Source organism: Podarcis pityusensis, assembly GCF_964106645.2.
Source record: "Podarcis pityusensis genome assembly, chromosome: 7".
Classification (NCBI taxonomy): Eukaryota; Metazoa; Chordata; class Lepidosauria; order Squamata; family Lacertidae; genus Podarcis; species Podarcis pityusensis.
Window position 1 is genome coordinate 50,049,379 of NC_138031.1, and position 18,109 is coordinate 50,067,487.

General features: G+C 40.0%; 1 protein-coding gene across 8 annotated transcripts in view; it reads right to left on the reverse strand.

The window, feature by feature from the left end:
- PIEZO2 (piezo type mechanosensitive ion channel component 2) overlaps positions 1-18,109 on the reverse strand; it is a 215,677-nt gene that overhangs the window by 85,660 nt on the left and 111,908 nt on the right. For all 8 annotated transcript variants that reach the window (XM_081014068.1, XM_081014067.1, XM_081014063.1 and 5 more), the window contains exons 5-7: positions 14,678-14,840; positions 2,871-3,078; positions 1,629-1,842 (exon numbers count right to left, since the gene is read on the reverse strand). In XM_081014068.1, coding sequence (XP_080870194.1) covers positions 1,629-1,842; positions 2,871-3,078; positions 14,678-14,840 — 585 coding nt within the window. The remainder of the gene's footprint in view (positions 1-1,628; positions 1,843-2,870; positions 3,079-14,677; positions 14,841-18,109) is intronic.

Sequence of the window (18,109 nt, forward strand, 5' to 3'; positions counted from 1 at the left end):
TCAGGTAGGCAAGGTAAACTAATTTCACTTTGTACAGATTCAAAGCTTTATTATTTATTCCAAACATAATTTCAAAAGTCATTTCCCAGATGGATTACACTATTTAAAAAGAGAGGTGGAAAAGTCACCAACAACTTATTAGGGCATTACAGTAACGGACTGACATTTGCAGCCACAAAACAGAATCCTAATCCCATGGTTTTGGCATATTCAGATAGATTAAACCAGTGGTGAACTCACAAGCTACATAGATCTTGCCTGTGACACCACTTGGAGCAGCTGGCCCGCCCTCTGCCAAAATCAGGGACTTCTAATCTTCTTTGAGCCATCAGCTCACCTTGCAAAGGTGCCTCTTCTCCCTCTTGTGAGACACCATTGCTGGTGCCTTCACGCTTCCTGGATACTATGATCTTCTAGAAACACTGTTGCACAATTTTTCATCAAATGTCAAATGAAATACATTTTGTTAATAAAATATATAAATTTCAATAGTACTATCAGAGCAAAAATGACTTCTGTATTTTCATTATACTATAATGTACTTATGACATTGGTTTATGGATTGAAGTTGGCAAATCTCTTTGTCTTTACCTTGTTATTAAAGTAAAATGTAAGAAAATTATTTGGGAAAACCTACCAAAGAAGACAGAAGATATGTGTGGCGTTTATCGCAATGCTGATCACCTTCCCTGGTTGAAATGCTTTAAGAAATTGGGTCCCAATTTTAAACGTGTACTTTTGGATACAATGTTTGGGTATTACAAAATAGATATTATCCTTGGAGCATGGCTAGTTATAATTACCTTACTTTTTCCTACTAAATACAAGTTAAAGCACACACACAGGCAGACTATCAGCATTACTGTTGCTTTAAATGACATTTATGCTAGATGTAGAAGATTATTGAAAAACTGCACCATGCATTCTTATATAAACAAATTAAGTACTTTTTAAAAACCTCATTGAAAGAGTAAAAAAATAATAATTTCTGGCCTGTAGATGGCAGAAAAGCACTTATATCGTCACACACCTTCTTGAATTCACAGATGAAAACACTTTCTTGATGCTGAGAATGCCAACTTCCACAGCACAGAAACAGGAAATTTGACAGATAAGTGTCAACAAATGTAAAACATGAAAAAATCAAAGAAAGTAAGGAAGTATTTAACAGTAGCTGAACACAGAGAATCTGCCCAGGTGACACCATCCTTTCCTATGAGAGACACATTTTCTAATTCCTGTAAGAAATTTACTTAGGCCCCACCTTGCTCCTCACTTTCAGGCAATTTCCCCCTCCCACTGCAGTCCTGTAAAGAACAGCCCACAGTGCTTCATAGGCAGCCCTGACCCTCTGAAGATGCTTTTCAGGAGGGTCCAGGCAGCTGCAGGGAAAGAAGGGGAAGATGAGTTGCAGGAGCTGCCTCCCATTCCCACAACCACTGGATACAACCAAGTATGTCTCTTTACCCCAGCATTTAACATATAAATTTCAAATACTTCACTGCATACTACTTCATTTATACATTTTGCATCTCACACAACGTGACTCAATCTTTTTGCTGCTTTTTTTGGTCACAGTCCCATTTACTGAAAGATGCAAATGAATAATAAGAATAAGAATATCCTACCTGGCATAAAAGTCATCAGGTGGAATAATTTCCTGGAAAAACTGTAACTGGTACAGGTAAAGTCCAATTAAGTGGCCTGCACTGAATATAGCCATTAACACACAGAGACAGCTGAATATCAGCGGATCAAACACTCGGCAACAGGACCACCATGTACACAAACCCAAGAATAAAAAGAAATACACAGCTGAAGTCAGCGATGGCAACATCATTCCTACAGAAAAAAATGAATGGAGGGCAATTATTCTCTTTTGTACTCATGATATGTCTACAATGTGAAAGCTAAACAAGATGACTAAAAAACAACTTCTTTGAAAATTCAGTTGTTTAAAAAAATCCCTAAGGTCACTTTAACTAAAATGAAATACATTTTTTCTACTTTTATTGAAGTTTATGGGAGACCTGCAAGTAGCTGGATAAAATTATTCATGGTAAGTACATTTCATTCCATCTCAAAATGTGAACTGATTATCTAATTAAAATACAGTGGTACCTTGGGTTAAGTACTTAATTCGTTCCGGAGGTCCATTCTTAACCTGAAACTGTTCTTAACCTGAAGCACCACTTTAGCTAATGGGGCCTCCTGCTGCCGCCGCCCTGCCGGAGCACGATTTCTGTTCTTATCCTGAAGCAAAGTTCTTAACCCGAGGTACTATTTCTGGGTTAGCGGAGTCTGTAACCTGAAGCATCTGTAACCTGAAGCGTATGTAACCCGAGGTACCACTGTAGGTGAAAACATGATTGTGGACTGATATCAATAGGTTCCCTCCATCACCACAAAATCCCCAAGGCATTTATATGAATGATTTATATGTGTCAACTGAAAAGGCTACCAGAGATAATTTAAGTTAACCATACCTATATTGCATTTCGGGGGGGGGGGGAGGTTTGAATATCTGAACATATGTATTCAGTTCTGTCACTACCACTTGAGTTTAAATATTAAATATTCTATTGGGTATCATTCGCTTTTAAAGACATACACTCTATGAGGTGAACACCAAGGTAAATTAAAAAACCACAGCATCTAATGACATTTCACTTCTTAAATAGACTTAATTTGTCTATAATTGGTTCTAAAAAAATTGCTATAAGTAATGGCTCTACAACTGTATCTAATGTAACAAATTAAGCAACAAAAAATATTTTTTCATGTAAATAAAATCAGCAATATATTTACTTTAACTATGGAAGGGCTAAAATCCCTGTGGGATTTGAGGAATTGTTCGAAAGAGAACCCACCTGTTGTACCAAGTAAAATCGTAACAACTACTTTTCCAGCTGTGGTTATAATATTGCCAATAATCTCCTTCACTTTTGAAGCTATTGAGGCAATTCTACGCAGCAGTTTTAATTTTGTGGTTTCTTCAGATTCTTCTTCCCCATGTTCTGCATCATCTAAGTCTTCATATATTAATGCATCATCTGCCTCTAGTCTCTCCCCTTCATTCTGAAAATAAGAGAAAATTACAAATGAGGAATGATTTTCTTTTGCTATACTTCCTGCTTTCAAATCTCGGCACTGGCTTGCAGCTTTAGTCCTTTCTATGTACTACCCAGACAGCTAAAGTCACCAACATGCCAGGAGCACTCCAGTGGTGCAAGGTAATTTTAGAACCTGGACTTAATGGTTTAATGCTACACACACACACACACACAGAGAGAGAGAGAGAGAGAGAGAGAGAGAGAGAGAGAGAGAAAGAGAGAGAGAGAGAGAGAGAGAAAGAGAGAGATCAGACAGTATATTATTATTTCAGCACAAAATTTGTTTTGTTTCCTTGTTCCCATCCTGTAACTGCCACATGATGTTTCATAAATGCTTCTACATTTGATATATTAGAGGAAAAGACAAACAAAATACAGTTTACCAACCCAGATTAAAAAATGAAAGCTCTGAGCATGTGCAAGATTGTATTTTAAAGTCACTTAAATCATAGCAAATTAAGACATTGCACTACTGCTGTCAGACTCCAAGGACTGAAGCTTCAGCAGGTTTGTATAAGGATTCAGTTCAAATTCAACTGAATCAAGGAGATATCCTCACTCCTAAAAATCCATTCTGTTTCATTTCACCATTCTGTCTCATTCTCCTAGTCTGCTGCTGGGGTTCCTGGCTAGCCTCCCAAATTTCATGTCTGTCAAAAACCCCAAGTTTGTTGCAATTCCACCATCCAAGTATCATGACATCATCACTACTGGTACTTGCTAGTATGTTCTGCTGTTGAGATGTTCTGATAGTGTAGTTAGTTTTTTCCTTGAGGCGCCTCTGGAACACAACAGCCTTCCTCTGTCCATGCTTTGACCCCTGCAACACCCAGGGTGCAGAAACCTCTCTCATTAGTGCTGCCCCAAATAGCTACTCAGGGGTTGCCCAGCACATAATTAATCATTCTCCATATCACTCCTCAAAATTGTACAAAGACACATAGAATCATAGAGTTGGAAGAGACCACAAGGGCCATCGAGTCCAACCCCCTGCCAAGCAGGAAACACCATCAGAGCACTCCTGACATATGGTTGTCAAGCCTCTGCTTAAAGACCTCCAAAGAAGGAGACTCCACCACACTCCTTGGCAGCAAATTCCACTGTCGAACAGCTCTTACTGTCAGGAAGTTCTTCCTAATGTTTAGGTGGAATCTTCTTTCTTGTAGTTTGGATCCATTGCTCCGTGTCGGCTTCTCTGGAGCAGCAGAAAACAACCTTTCTCCCTCCTCTATGTGACATCCTTTTATATATTTGAACATGGCTATCATATCACCCCTTAACCTCCTCTTCTCCAGGCTAAACATGCCCAGCTCCCTTAGCCGTTCCTCATAAGGCATCGTTTCCAGGCCTTTGACCATTTTGGTTGCCCTCCTCTGGACACGTTCCAGTTTGTCAGTGTCCTTCTTGAACTGTGGTGCCCAGAACTGGACACAGTACTCCAGGTGAGGTCTGACCAGAGCAGAATACAGTGGCACTATTACTTCCCTTGATCTAGATGCTATACTCCTATTGATGCAGCCCAGAATTGCATTGGCTTTTTTAGCTGCCGCATCACACTGTTGGCTCATGTCAAGTTTGTGGTCAACCAAGACTCCTAGATCCTTTTCACATGTACTGCTCTCAAGCCAGATGTCACCCATCTTGTATTTGTGCCTCTCATTTTTTTTGCCCAAGTGCAATACTTTACATTTCTCCCTGTTAAAATTCATCTTGTTTGTTTTGGCCCAGTTCTCTAATCTGTCAAGGTCGTTTTGAAGTGTGATCCTGTCCTCTGGGGTGTTAGCCACCCCTCCCAGTTTGGTGTCATCTGCAAATTTGATCAGGATGCCCTTGAGTCCATCATCCAAGTTGTTGATAAAGATGTTGAATAAGACCGGGCCCAAGACAGAACCCTGTGGCACCCCACTAGTCACTCTTCTCCAGGATGAAGAGGAACCATTGATGAGCACCCTTTGGGTTCGGTCAGTCAGCCAGTTACAAATCCACTGAGTGGTAGCATAGTCAAGACCGCATTTTACCAGCTTCTTTACAAGAATATCATGGGGCACCTTGTCAAATGCCTTGCTGAAATCAAGGTAGGCTACATCCACTGCATTCCCTTCATCTACCAGGCTTGTAATTCTGTCAAAAAACGAGATCAGGTTAGTCTGACATGACTTATTTTTCAGAAATCCATGCTGACTATTGGTGATCACAGCATTCCTTTCTAGGTGCTCACAGACTGTTTGCTTAATGATCTGCTCCAGAATCTTCCCTGGTATTGATGTCAGACTGACTGGGCGGTAATTATTTGGGTCCTCTCTTTTCCCCTTTTTGAAAATAGGGACAACATTTGCCCTCCTCCAGTCTGCCGGGACTTCGCCTGTTCTCCAGGAATTCTCAAAGATGACTGCCAGTGGTTCTGAGATCACATCTGCCAGTTCTTTTAATACTCTTGGATGCAGTTCATCTGGCCCTTGAGACTTGAATACATCTAAACTAGCCAAGTATTCTTGTACTATCTCCTTTGTTATTCTGGGCTGTGTTTCCTTTGCTGAATCATTTGCTCCAAATTCTTCAGGTTGGGCATTGTTTTCTTTATCGGAGAAGACTGAGGCAAAGAAGGCATTGAGGAGTTCAGCCCTTTCTGTGTCGTCCCCTGTTTGCATTTCACCATCTTCTCCTCTGAGTGACCCCACTGTTTCTTTGTTCTTCCTTTTGCTACGAACATACCCATAAAAGCCTTTTTTGTTGCTTTTAACCTCTCTAGCAAGCCTGAGTTCATTCTGTGCTTTAGCTTTTCTGACTTTGTGTCTACACGTGCTGGCTATTTGTTTGAATTCCTCTTTGGTGGTTTCCCCCCTTTTCCATTTTTTGTACACATCCTTTTTTAATCTTAACTCAGTTAAAAGTTCTTTAGATAGCCACCCTGGCTTCTTTAGGCACCTTCCATGTTTCCGTCTCATTGGTATTGCCTGACGTTGTGCTTTTAGTATCTCTCTCTTAACAAACTCCCAGCCATCATGAACTCCCTTTCCTTTTAGTATTACTGTCCATGGGATCTCACCCAGCACTTCCCTAAGTTTTATGAAGTCGGCTTTCTTAAAGTCAAGAAATTGAGTCCTAGTATGCTTGGCTGCTTCTTTCCGCTGTATAGTAAACTTCAGAAGAGCATGATCACTCGCGCCTAATGATCCTTCCACTTCTACCCCACTAACCAGGTCATCAACATTGGTTAGGACCAGATCTAAAATGGCTGTTCCTCTTGTTGCTTCTCCCACTTTCTGGACAATTAAGGTGTCTGCAAGGCGAGTGAGGAATCTGTTTGACCTTATGCTCTTGGCTGAGTTTGACATCCAACAAATATCCGGGTAATTGAAGTCCCCCATTACTACTATCTCCCTTCCTTTTGCATGCTTGGCCATCTGTTCCAGGAAGGCATCATCTATGTCCTCCGTTTGGCTTGGGGATCTATAGTAAACTCCCACAATGAGGTCACTGTTATTCTTCTCTCCCTTAATTTTGACCCAAATGCTCTCACTTTGGCTTTGAGGTTCTAAATCTTGGATCTCTTCACAGGTATACACATCCCTGACATATAACGCCACACCTCCTCCTTTCTTGTCTGGTCTGTTTCTCTGAAATAGATTGTATCCCCCCATTATTACATTCCAATCGTGGGACTTATCCCACCAGGTTTCAGTGATGCCTATTATGTCATATTTAGTTTGCTGTACCAAGAGCTCAAGCTCATCTTGTTTATTTCCCATGCTTTGCGCATTAGTGTACAGACATTGAAGTCCATTAATCATTCCCCCGTGTCTCTTATTTAAGGATTTTTTCCTCCCACCACTAGGTCTGCGTGCTGTTTGCTCCATTTGGTCTATGACATTTGGATGATCATCTTCATCAATTGATAGACTCCTACCTTCAGGAGCACTGTCTCCCTCCCCCACGTAAATTGGAAATGTATACCCACAAAAACACAAAATATAAAATGTGAAATTGATTCAATGTGCATGTATGCATATGTGTGTGTAACAGGCATCTATTTCCCACTTCTGTTCGGGGCACTTTCCAAAGCCATCTTACATGTCTGTCTCCTACCCAAATCCTTCCTCTCTTTGCCTCTCCTTTCACCTATTAGACGTCCCACACTTTCTCTTACAGTAGGAAGAGCCTCTTAATTCTGAGCCTAATATACTGAGCTGTTATTTAGTCCATGCCATATGGATACTACTACCTTAGGCCACATTATCTAGAGCACATACAAATAAAAAAGAGGGGGGAAAGGCAAGTGCATCTGGCGGAGAACAACACCCCAAAGAAGGATCTTTTTGGGTGACTCCAAATTCTATTGTGCAGCTAAATCCCAAGCCTCCCATGAAGTAGATCAGAAACATTGTTTGATATTAACAAAACCCTTCCCTTGTTTTATAGAGTTATTAAGTGATATTATAACATGGATTCATTTCGCCTATATGTAGAAGTGTTGCTCTTTGAATTAAAATGGCCAAAATATGTCTTTCTACACAGCACTGGGGTACAAGATGGCAAAAAGAACATTAAATGTATTATTTGGCAAAAAGAACATTAAATGTATCCTATCCAGATACAATCTACCTGAGTTTAATACCCTCAAATTGTGGAGCCCTGATAAAGTTCGGGAATGGATCTTTGAAAAAGACGCCTTTTTGGACTCCACAAAGATAAAAAACTCTGGGTTTTCCTACTGGTTTCCCCGAGTAAAAGCAGTCAAAATCTGTGCCAACTACTTGGTGGAGATCACTGATCCCACCCTTCGGAGAGCTTTTACTATGGCACGGTTTCAAACACTGCCAACTGCATATCTGACCGGTAGATTCACAAAAACCCCAGTAGAACATCGTTTATGCCCTTGCCTTATGAAAATTAAAGAGGATCTTACACATTACCTCCTCTATTGCCCCATCTACTCGGGCTTTAGAGACGCATTGCTGCAAATTATACCCAACTCTATAACCAATCCTGAAGATAGAGTAAAATTTTTGTTAGTTGATGCAAACCCACGTATTACCCATGTGGTAGCGGTTTTTGTGATGAAGGCCATGAAAGCCAGGGAAAGATTTATGGATGACAATGTAAAGACCCCTTCATCGTCTGTTTAACTCGTTGCTTGTTTTCCCTCTCTTTCTATTTTGTGGGATGAAGGTTTTGTTGGCGTAGTATGTAATGAATTTTAATATTTTTTAACTATTGTTGTGTTGATGTTTGTGTACAGGCATGGTCCTCACAATAAACGGATTTGATTTGATTTGACGTATTATTTGGTTCTTCAATCACTGTGTTAAGCCTGGAAACTCAACATTAAAAAAAAAAAAAACCTGTCAAATGCAGATAAAGTACAGACAGGAAGCATCACTACTTCTATAGCAGCTGTGACTGCTACTACTGTGCTCAGAGCCAGAATGTCCATTAGTTATGTTTGAGGCTGCTTTATTAACATCCAGCTTTTAATGTTTCCTCTGATACTGTATAAACATTGATGTGCTGAGATAGCCTCTCAGATCTCATTGACACATGCACCAGCAAGCTGCCCTGGTGAGAATTAAAATCCATTCATGCAATCCATTCTTGTGTTGTACTGAGTGCTTTGAGTGGGGCATCCATAAACATACCATACAATAAAACTTGGATTGCCTGGAAGAAATAGAAATATGTTGTTATCATCATTAACATTTTAATGAGTCAACAATGTTATTGTTGGAATCAGTTGAACCACTACAGTCTGCAATGAATCAATCAAACAAAAAAGTCTAGCATAGTATACTAATTGTTTTAACTCCATGAGCTTTCACAGCTGGACTGGTAGGCTTACACAACAGGCTCTCTCAGGGATACAGGTGCTTCCTTAAGATATCTGCTTTATTCATGTTAGACAAATTGCCTTCTTTGAAGATATTGCATTTCCTTCCAGATACAAGTTGAGCATTGAATCTTTGCAAATTATTCTCAACCCTTGATAATGGGTTTTAGGTTTCTGTTTTTCTGTTTATAAATTTTTAAAAAATAGCCACAAGACCAAAGAATAATTCAGGCACAGCTTGTACTTACTGTCCACCTATTTACAGTTTACACAGTGTTGACAGATGAACTGGCAATTTTAAAATGCATTTAAGAATTATATGTAAAAATGCCTTTGAAACAAATTGCTTTAAACAAATCACCAGAATGATACACTGTTTTAATAGAAAGCAATGTTTTCTATTAAATTGTTATATAATAACAATGTTTTACAAAGCGGCAGATTTCAACAGAAAATTGTACGCATGGCGTAGAATTCTGCAGGACGGTGATGACTGACATGGAAGTGTTTCAACAGAATGCCCCGTGCCTTGAACAGCAGACAGTTTAACAGCTCTGGGCATCAAGATGAATGACTCACATTTTCAGAAAAGTCAGTAAATGAAAATGCTTTAAAAAGCAGTGTGCTATTGTCTTTGGTTAACCATCTATTTAAATAAAAAGAGATTAAGATTGCTCTTTATCCATCCACAGCAGTTTTTTTTAAATTCTAAACTGTCAGACTCAGACGAGCACTGCCCTTCGGGTGCAGGAGAATAATCAGCTCCCTCTTGAAAGAGGAAGAATATTTAAAGAATCTTTGGCTCTCTCCAAATAACTCCCAAAGAAGCTTGACACAAGTATGGCAGTGTTTCCCCCCACATCACTTTTTGACTGCACTGAAATAATAAGGAATGGAAGTGAATATGATATTTCTAAACCAGCATAAAGGCCCTTTTATACTAGCTCCATGTGCAGCTTTGTTTGCTGATTCCCGCCTCTCCTCCCAAATTTAGCAGCAATGTTGTAAATCACAAATGAAGGAGCAGTCTCCCAAACAGCATGCTGCATTAGGAGCCTCTAATGCATGTTCATTTCAGAACCCAAATCAATTAAGGGCAACCATAGGATGCTGGGCATACATCAATGCCAAACCTAAATGCAATATTTATCAGTTCCACATCCTTACTCAGTGGAACAGCTTCTGAAGGGCAAAGTGAAAACAAAAAAACAAAACAAAAGCTACACTCTTTTGAAACTCATTAATATGTTGGGGGGTGGGGGTGGGAATAGAATTTCAATATTAAACCATTTCAGTATTTTACTTCTTTCCTTGCAGCAAAGCTTGATTGGTGCCTATCTACAATTTTTAAATCTTTGTTTTTTGAAGTATTACTGACCTAAATTATTGTGCGTGGTGAAGAGCATTCTATGAACTTCCTCACCATCTTCTCTGCACAAGAGTATGTATAGCTGAGTTGAAACTTCTTGGAATATACTTTGGGGGGAAATTTCTGAGATTTTTCAGTTAGTCAGCTTCCTGGGAGAAGGTAGCCACTTTGTAGAATCTTAACACATTTGTGTGTGTGTGTGAGGCCTTTGTTATTCCCTTCCCAACCAGCCACCACGCTGCAATTACACTACAGCCCAGGCATTGTGAAGGATGCAAAATGGCAGCTGGTCTGCCAGCATGGTTGCTGCTGTTGCCATTTGCAACAGGAGAAAAAACCTTAGGGGGAAAAAGAAACTGGTGGTGGTGAATTCCTTTCCCAACAAACCATTAAGAGAAATTCTTTTCCCTCTGATGAAATTCAGGACATGGCTCCTCCATAAATAAGAGGGAGAAACTAGAGTCCATCAGTGCACAGCCCTAGACACACATATACTGGTAAAATGTAATGGATCATTCCCTGTGCATATTTTGGAATGTTACCTGCAATAAAATAGGAGTAATTTCAAAAAGCCTCATAACCTTATATGGTAATATGGAATCAACTTTCACACTTACTTGTGAACACAAACACATTTACTGGAGAACATGATGATTTGGGTTAAACAGACTACTTGGGTTAAACAGAAAGCAGTATGTGTTGCGTTGTTGTTGTTGCTGCTATTATAATTCATGTAATCATCAACTGTTGCCATTTTTATAGGAAAACTGGTCACAATACACTTCTATCATATGCTGATAAAAAACCCAACAACCTTGAGATAGCTAATTCAGCATCTACAAACACTACCCAATCAATGGATTTGGAATATTGACAATTATACCAAGATGTGAAACTGAGATGACATCTGGACCTGTTCACAGACGGCTCTCTTTCTAAGAAGCAGTCTAGACATGATGAGAACACAACTGTGTCTTTCAGAATTGGGTAACTGCCCACTCTACTGCATTCAAGTTGTAATGGTATGTATGGAATTCAGTGGAGCTATATTGATGGTTTCAATACCAAAGAGGAGCACGTAGCCCTCTCCCAAATGAAATAAACAGTATACAAAACAAGAGAGAACCAGGAACCTGTGAGGCCACTACGCTAATTACAATGAGAACAGCAAGGATTCAGGAAGGCAGCCCAAATTAGGTGCAGAATAAAAAAATCTAGGAGCATAAGGAAAGAACACACCTATATACATGACCTGCTATAGTCCAGGGTCACTTTACAGTTCATAGTAAGACCAGCTGAGATGGAAATAGTTTGGACTGCTTGATAGATTTGCTGCTGCTAGGGGACTGTTGAGGAAGAGTTGAAGATGTTTCTCTCAGCACAGCTAATGAATAAGTCTGCTCCCCTAGTCTCCCTTGACAAGAATGAAACTCTCAACAGAAAAAGAAGTAATTTTGGGATGAAGCATGCAAGAAAAGGAAAGATTCACTGCCTTCTCCCACCTATCTATGCTGTGCTTTAACTTTATAGGAAATATGCAACTCATATCCTGACAATGTGTTGTGCTGCCAAAAAAAACTTTGCCCTGAGCAGAACTTTTAAGGAATAAGCTTAAAAAGTAAGACTAAACAATAATGAACAAAACTGCAATACAAAACAAAGCACATATTACTGGTTAAGATCAACAGAAAGTTAAAGATATGAAATCTTATCCGATTAATTGTCTTCATTTCAAGGTTCTTACTAATTTGGGCTGTTTATCCATATGGCTGTAAAAGAAAGCTAATTTTGTTCCAAAAACCCCTTTAACAGTTAATACTACATCTGCACCAAATCAGTATCTTAATTCTTGCTTGCAGCTGTGAAGTTAAATGTTCTCTCTCTTGCTTTTTTCACCTTTTACACCTTTTGAATCGCATTGTACTTCACAGAGCCTGCAGTCTGGGCATTTCTCCAGCTGAATTCACCTGCTTTAAATTGTCTAAGCCCTAATAAAAAGGGCCTGCAGACAAGCTTGCTCTAAATGTGCAACCATTTAAGAGTGGTAATGAACTGGATAGTAGCCTAGGATCATGTAGAATTTTAAAACTTTATAATTCAATACTAATTAAAAACACACCCTTGGCTCATTGCAGGACTGCATTTCTCCTGTCCACTAATTTCCCTGCTCCCTCTAGTCTAGCTCATATGTGTTCTGGATAAATGTATGCTTTCCTTGTGGTTACAATGAAGCACCAGGGATGAAAACCTACATATTCCCACTGAACATTCACCAGAGAGTTTGGGACTAGCACCATTATGTCTTGTCAGCTATGTTATGAGATCTACTAAGGGGTTATTGATAGCTGTCTATAAGTGAAGGGCGTTTTCACCCAAAGCCTTGCCAAAACCCAAATCTCTTTCTTGAAGAATCCAATGAAGGACAACAGCCCGTGGACAACAGAGACGCAGTGCCTTCCTTTGGCACCACCCCTCACCCCTCTAACAACACACCTCTTTGTTTCCTTCCCGCCACTCCAGTCTCACTCTTTCCTCTTATCCATACTCTCTTCCCTCCTTAAAGCTAAAACAAATATTATAATGTGGGAATTGTAGTGATATTCTATGTATACCGGACAGTTGCTTTAAAACAAAGTGTAAATGTGCCTAATTACTTCATTGATTATACTGTGTTTGTGTTGATAGTTTTATACCTTTCAAGCTGTGCTAAATCAGTCACGGGGGCTGCAATTCCAAACATACACGAAAGTAAAAACGCTGGGATTTTTAAAATTAAATTTTTAATATAGCATACATAGGTTTTCATAAAATTGAATGAAAGGGCTTTGCTAAAGTAGGCTTGGTGGATACAAAGCACTAGGCCTACTTTAGCACTATGCTTCCTCTTCCTTCTTGACCTCCCTATTGTCTTTCCCCAGCTCTCCTTTCTGCTACCTGTGACAATCTTGTGGGGCCTTTCTTCCCTGTCCCCCTGTCCCCCTTCACCTATGATGATTCTCCTTCCTATGATACTCTCTTCCCACAGAGATATAAAGTGTTAAGCATACTACATTCCACCTTAAATTCAGCTTGTGGAGCAGGTGGCTGTTGTGGAGAAAAACACAGACCTCTAGCAGAGCTAATTGGGCCATGGCTGGAAGGTTTTCTGTGCCTGCATTATAACTGCGTATGTTTTAAGAGTCCAGCTGAGTTTCTGCCATGAGATAACAGGTTGTTGGACCAGGCATAAGGCAGCTAACCTGCATGCCACATGACCAGCTCATGCCATTTCCTCAACTGTGTAAGAGCTTCTCATAGCGAGCACAGCTGCAGCACACACAGAAGGGATGAGGCTAGCGACTGCCCCCTTAAGCTCCATTTTATGGGCTATTTGTTTGCACAGGAGCCAGGAAACATGCTTATGTAATCCCGTTTAAAAATACTTACAGTGAGGAGTTTTATGGAAGAATGTGAAGATCTTTTTATTTACACAACTGCTTTCCCCACATTCACTGAAATGCCACACTATAGTAGAACAGAGTTCCATAAATTGAAATACTGCCTAAATTACCTATTAAAAATGGATATGTGAAACTGAATTAAACTCCACTGTGACAGAAAAAAGTATTTTAAAGGTAAACTTTATTCTAAGTCAAAATGCAATGATTCCATTAAACAATATCCTGCCATTTTAATAAATGCTTAAGGCATTTATATATGAACAATCTCATGTAAAACCACATGAATCCTGGTACAGCCAGCTGCACTGCAGATTGCTTTGAGCTACTTTAGAAATAAAAGATCCTACTTAAAACCACAATCTCTCCTATTTTAGGCAGTATTTTCCAATTAATTATACTTAACGCATATTGCCACACCACAACTTATGCTTCCTATAACGTAATTTTTGACCTTTCAAACTTTAAAGGCTCCCAATGATTAGGTTGCAAGCTGGTCTCATCATCCATCTCTCAAAAACCTTAGGGATAAAATGTTATGTCCTCAACTAAGAGTGTCATTGACTACATAGCATACTCTCCTGCTCTTCATATGTTCCTTCTCCACCCTTGCACCAGGTGGAGAAGTATGAATGCCAGGCAATGTGGACCACGGGAATATGAGAAGCTGCCTGATACAGAGTCAGATCACAGGACTATCTAGCTGAGTAAGTCTAAATTGACCAAAGCAACTCTTTAGGTTAGATATTTCACATCATGGCAACCTGATCCTTTGGTGCTGCTAGGAAGTCATCTACCAATACACTATATACTTTGTCCCTTGGGTTTTCTTGGGGAATCAGAGTTTTGAAAAACTTTTATTTTATTGTAATTTAATTGCACTCCAAGAAAAAGAGGTATTTTAAAATATAGGATAGAGAATATACAAACATACCATGTCTTCATTTTCAAACTGTGTGTTATACTGTCCTGCATCCTCTTGCGCTGCTTTTTGAACAATGTTTCTGCAGACAAGCCATATGGTAAGGCTGGCAATGAACATACCAATATCAGGAACAAAAATTCGGATCCCATTGCCAGCATCTGCCCCTTTGACACTGTATAGAATTAAAAGAGGGGGGAAATGCATGTTAGTTCTTATTCCATTACTCAAACCTAGCTTAACATTTCAATATAAGGAAAATCTTGATACGTTTTTGCATTATTCTTCATGATTTTGTACCTGAACTAGCAGGGCTTTGTTTCTTCCCGTGGAATATGTAGTGGAGAAGGCTGTGGTGCAGATACTACCTTGCTTACTCTCACAAGTATGCCCCACCACTTCTGAGTTCACAGTAATGTAATCAAAGTGTAACACAAGTGATATTGGCTTGCAGCAATGTCTAACTTCAGAGATAATTTCCAGCCTCTGAAGTCCTACAAATGCTGTCACAATACCTATGGACACCTGGTTCACTAGTGCAGATGTCACATTTAATTTTTCCAAACTATAATTGAAACCACAGTTTGAAGAGAGTCTGAAAACCATGATTTGGCCATTAGTCCTAACCATGATTTCCCAATTTAGAAGTCACATAAAAAAGAAACCAGAAATGGTACCAAGAATCCCAAGAATCTAAAATGAGCCACCATTGTTTGCACTAATCTTCACTTAGAGATGAAATAAAATGTGTTCCAAACAAACTTGCAAACCATTGTCCACTCTCCTCACCCTTCCCCCTCCACGAATCCTGGATAATATTCCCAAACCACTTTGCCATGTTTTTATTTGACCAGGCACAGAACCAGTATATGTAGGGCAAATATAAAGTTCCAAATACCTGAGACAGCCAACCATAGCTGACCCTGGTATTTCTTCAATTTATTTATTTTTAACGTGCCACAATGAAGGAAATAAGAGGAGTCACCATCATCTTAACTCCCCCAGAATGCCTCTGGGCTGGGCACTGACATGGCATTGTAGGGTGATTCTATGTCAGGGTCAGGCAGTATTGTTGGGAAATTTATATGGCGGCAACTCTGGTCACCTGGTTTACCCTCTCATTGCTGGGTAAAGCTGAGAAAAGAGCCAGGTGGTTGGAGCCAACACTATTTTCAGTGCCGCCACTGATGTCTGATGCTACCTGCCCTCACTACCTCATAAGGGGGCAGCAGAGTTCTTAACAATCACCAGGAACCTTTCTTTCAAAAAGTTTTTTTGCTGCTGTGAAATGGCAGCAACGGCAGAAGCAGAACTTTCATTATACAGGCTTCCAACTGCCCACCTTGTTTTCCTCTCCACAGAGACTGGCACATTGTGAAGAAACCAGCATGGCAGCTGGAAACCAGTGGAATTAGAGGTGTGCTGCTGATGCTACAAGTAAGATTGGCCCATGGGATGGAGGTTCTCCACCACTATGCTGCAAGAGCTGCAGCAAAAAAACAAACAAAAGCCCCACACCTTCTAAAGAGAAGGAAAACCACCTAAAGGGAGATTAGAGCTCTGCCTGCACAACAGAAACATGTTGTGGAGGGAGTGGGGGGGGGGGGACAGGCTGGGGAGAAAGGATGAACATGGGGATTTATGTAGGAAAGGGCCGCACTGTCAAGCACTGTGCGAATACCCTCTCCAACTTCCCTCTAAGTTGTTATTTGCCTTGCATTGGGAAATAGATACTGCTGTTTGTCAGCTCAGATGTCACACCAAGCCATGGTTTACAGAAACCACAAGGGTGATGAAGAGCAAGTTAGCTACACTTTTGTCCCCACTGATTTAAATGGGAGCAAGTGTGACTAGCTTAGTCTTCATACAACCTTAAGTGTGAAAACCAGTTTTATACCAAGGCTCCATCTTCTTATTTGCCAACCAATTAAAAATCATAGTGGGTCAATTCAGTACATGCTTCGTAAAATGGGGGTGGGGGGAGATAAATATGGGAAGGTACAATGTAAACTTATGCGGTACATAAGATTTCACTTTCTTTACCTATTAAATTTCTCTTCAAAGAGAACATATGCATTTCAGATATGGCCTCAGAATGTTGTTTTAATCTTCAGAAGCATTTTATTTGACCAGGCCACTGAACCTTCTGTGTATAACTTCTGTTGCAATGAATAGTTAAATACTGACTAGGTGCAAATCTCATCCCAAACTACCTGGAGGGCTTGGGAAATTTATTGGAAGATACTGTGGTATTCTTTGCAATTCAGTACTTGAATTAAATGAGAATGTTATCTTTATGATCTTGGGTGATGCCTCACACGTACTTTAATAAGTAACAGAGCATAAATTTTGCTCTTGCAGCAGCTGACATACTGTATGTAGTTTGATTTACTGTCAATGACTACAGTTAGACAGAATAGAACCTTTAAGGTAAGGGTCAGTTCACACAATCTGTAAAAGGAAATTATTTTTTAAAAAGTTTAAATTAAATCAGATTTATGCATGTGCATCTAAGTTCTCTTGTGTGTGTATGTGTCTGCGCGCGCGCGCGCACACACACACACACACACACACACTCTATATCTGTTCTATGGCCTTTTCCGATTAGCTCTTAGTTTCAAATCATTTATTACAAAGTGGATTTCAGAGCAAGGGTAGGGAATCTTTTCTGGATGGCAGGCTAGACTCTTATTTCCCCTCCCCCAGGAGCCTAATTTGTCAAGGGGATGTATGAAAACTGCACAAAAGGGAGAAGTCCAGCATGCAGGCAGTGCTTTTGAAGGGCAGCTTTTCCATCCCATCCAATCCCTCCACTCCCCAATTGGAATGGGAGAAGGGGAAAAAAGTTGTATTTTGAAAACATTGCCTGCATGCAAGTAGCCAATATTTGCAATGGGCACCTTCTTGAAATGGCTTTCAAGCATCCCCCAATGCTCCTTTTTGATGCTCAAACAGAAGAGGTGGAATGTATGAAAGTTCCTTGAACCCTGTGCTTCTGTCCATTGGCTGATGTCATATGGGATATCAGCTGATTGACAAGTGGGCCTCATGGGACACCTGGAGGGGGAGATTGGCCCACAGGTTGTTTTAGACTGATTTAGGCAAAAATCCATACATCACACAGACACACCCCTGTCCCTTTGAGCTACAAATCAGAATCAGTTCATTTTCTACTGATACCTAATTTATCTTTGGAAATTTCTAAATTCTTTGCCTCAGAGTTCTCTTAAAGTTCCCTACGCCTTTTATACTTGTACTTTCTCTCCCGCCCCCAACCACCAGTTTCTTTCATCTCTCTTCCATTTACATTCTCTTCTTCATCCTATACCTTTCCTCAGTGCTTTTTTCTAGGGAAAATGGTGGCAAACTCAGTCACCAACCCAGACACCAATGCCATCTTGAAACTAAAATCACATGACAAGTAATCTTCTATCTTATGTTCTC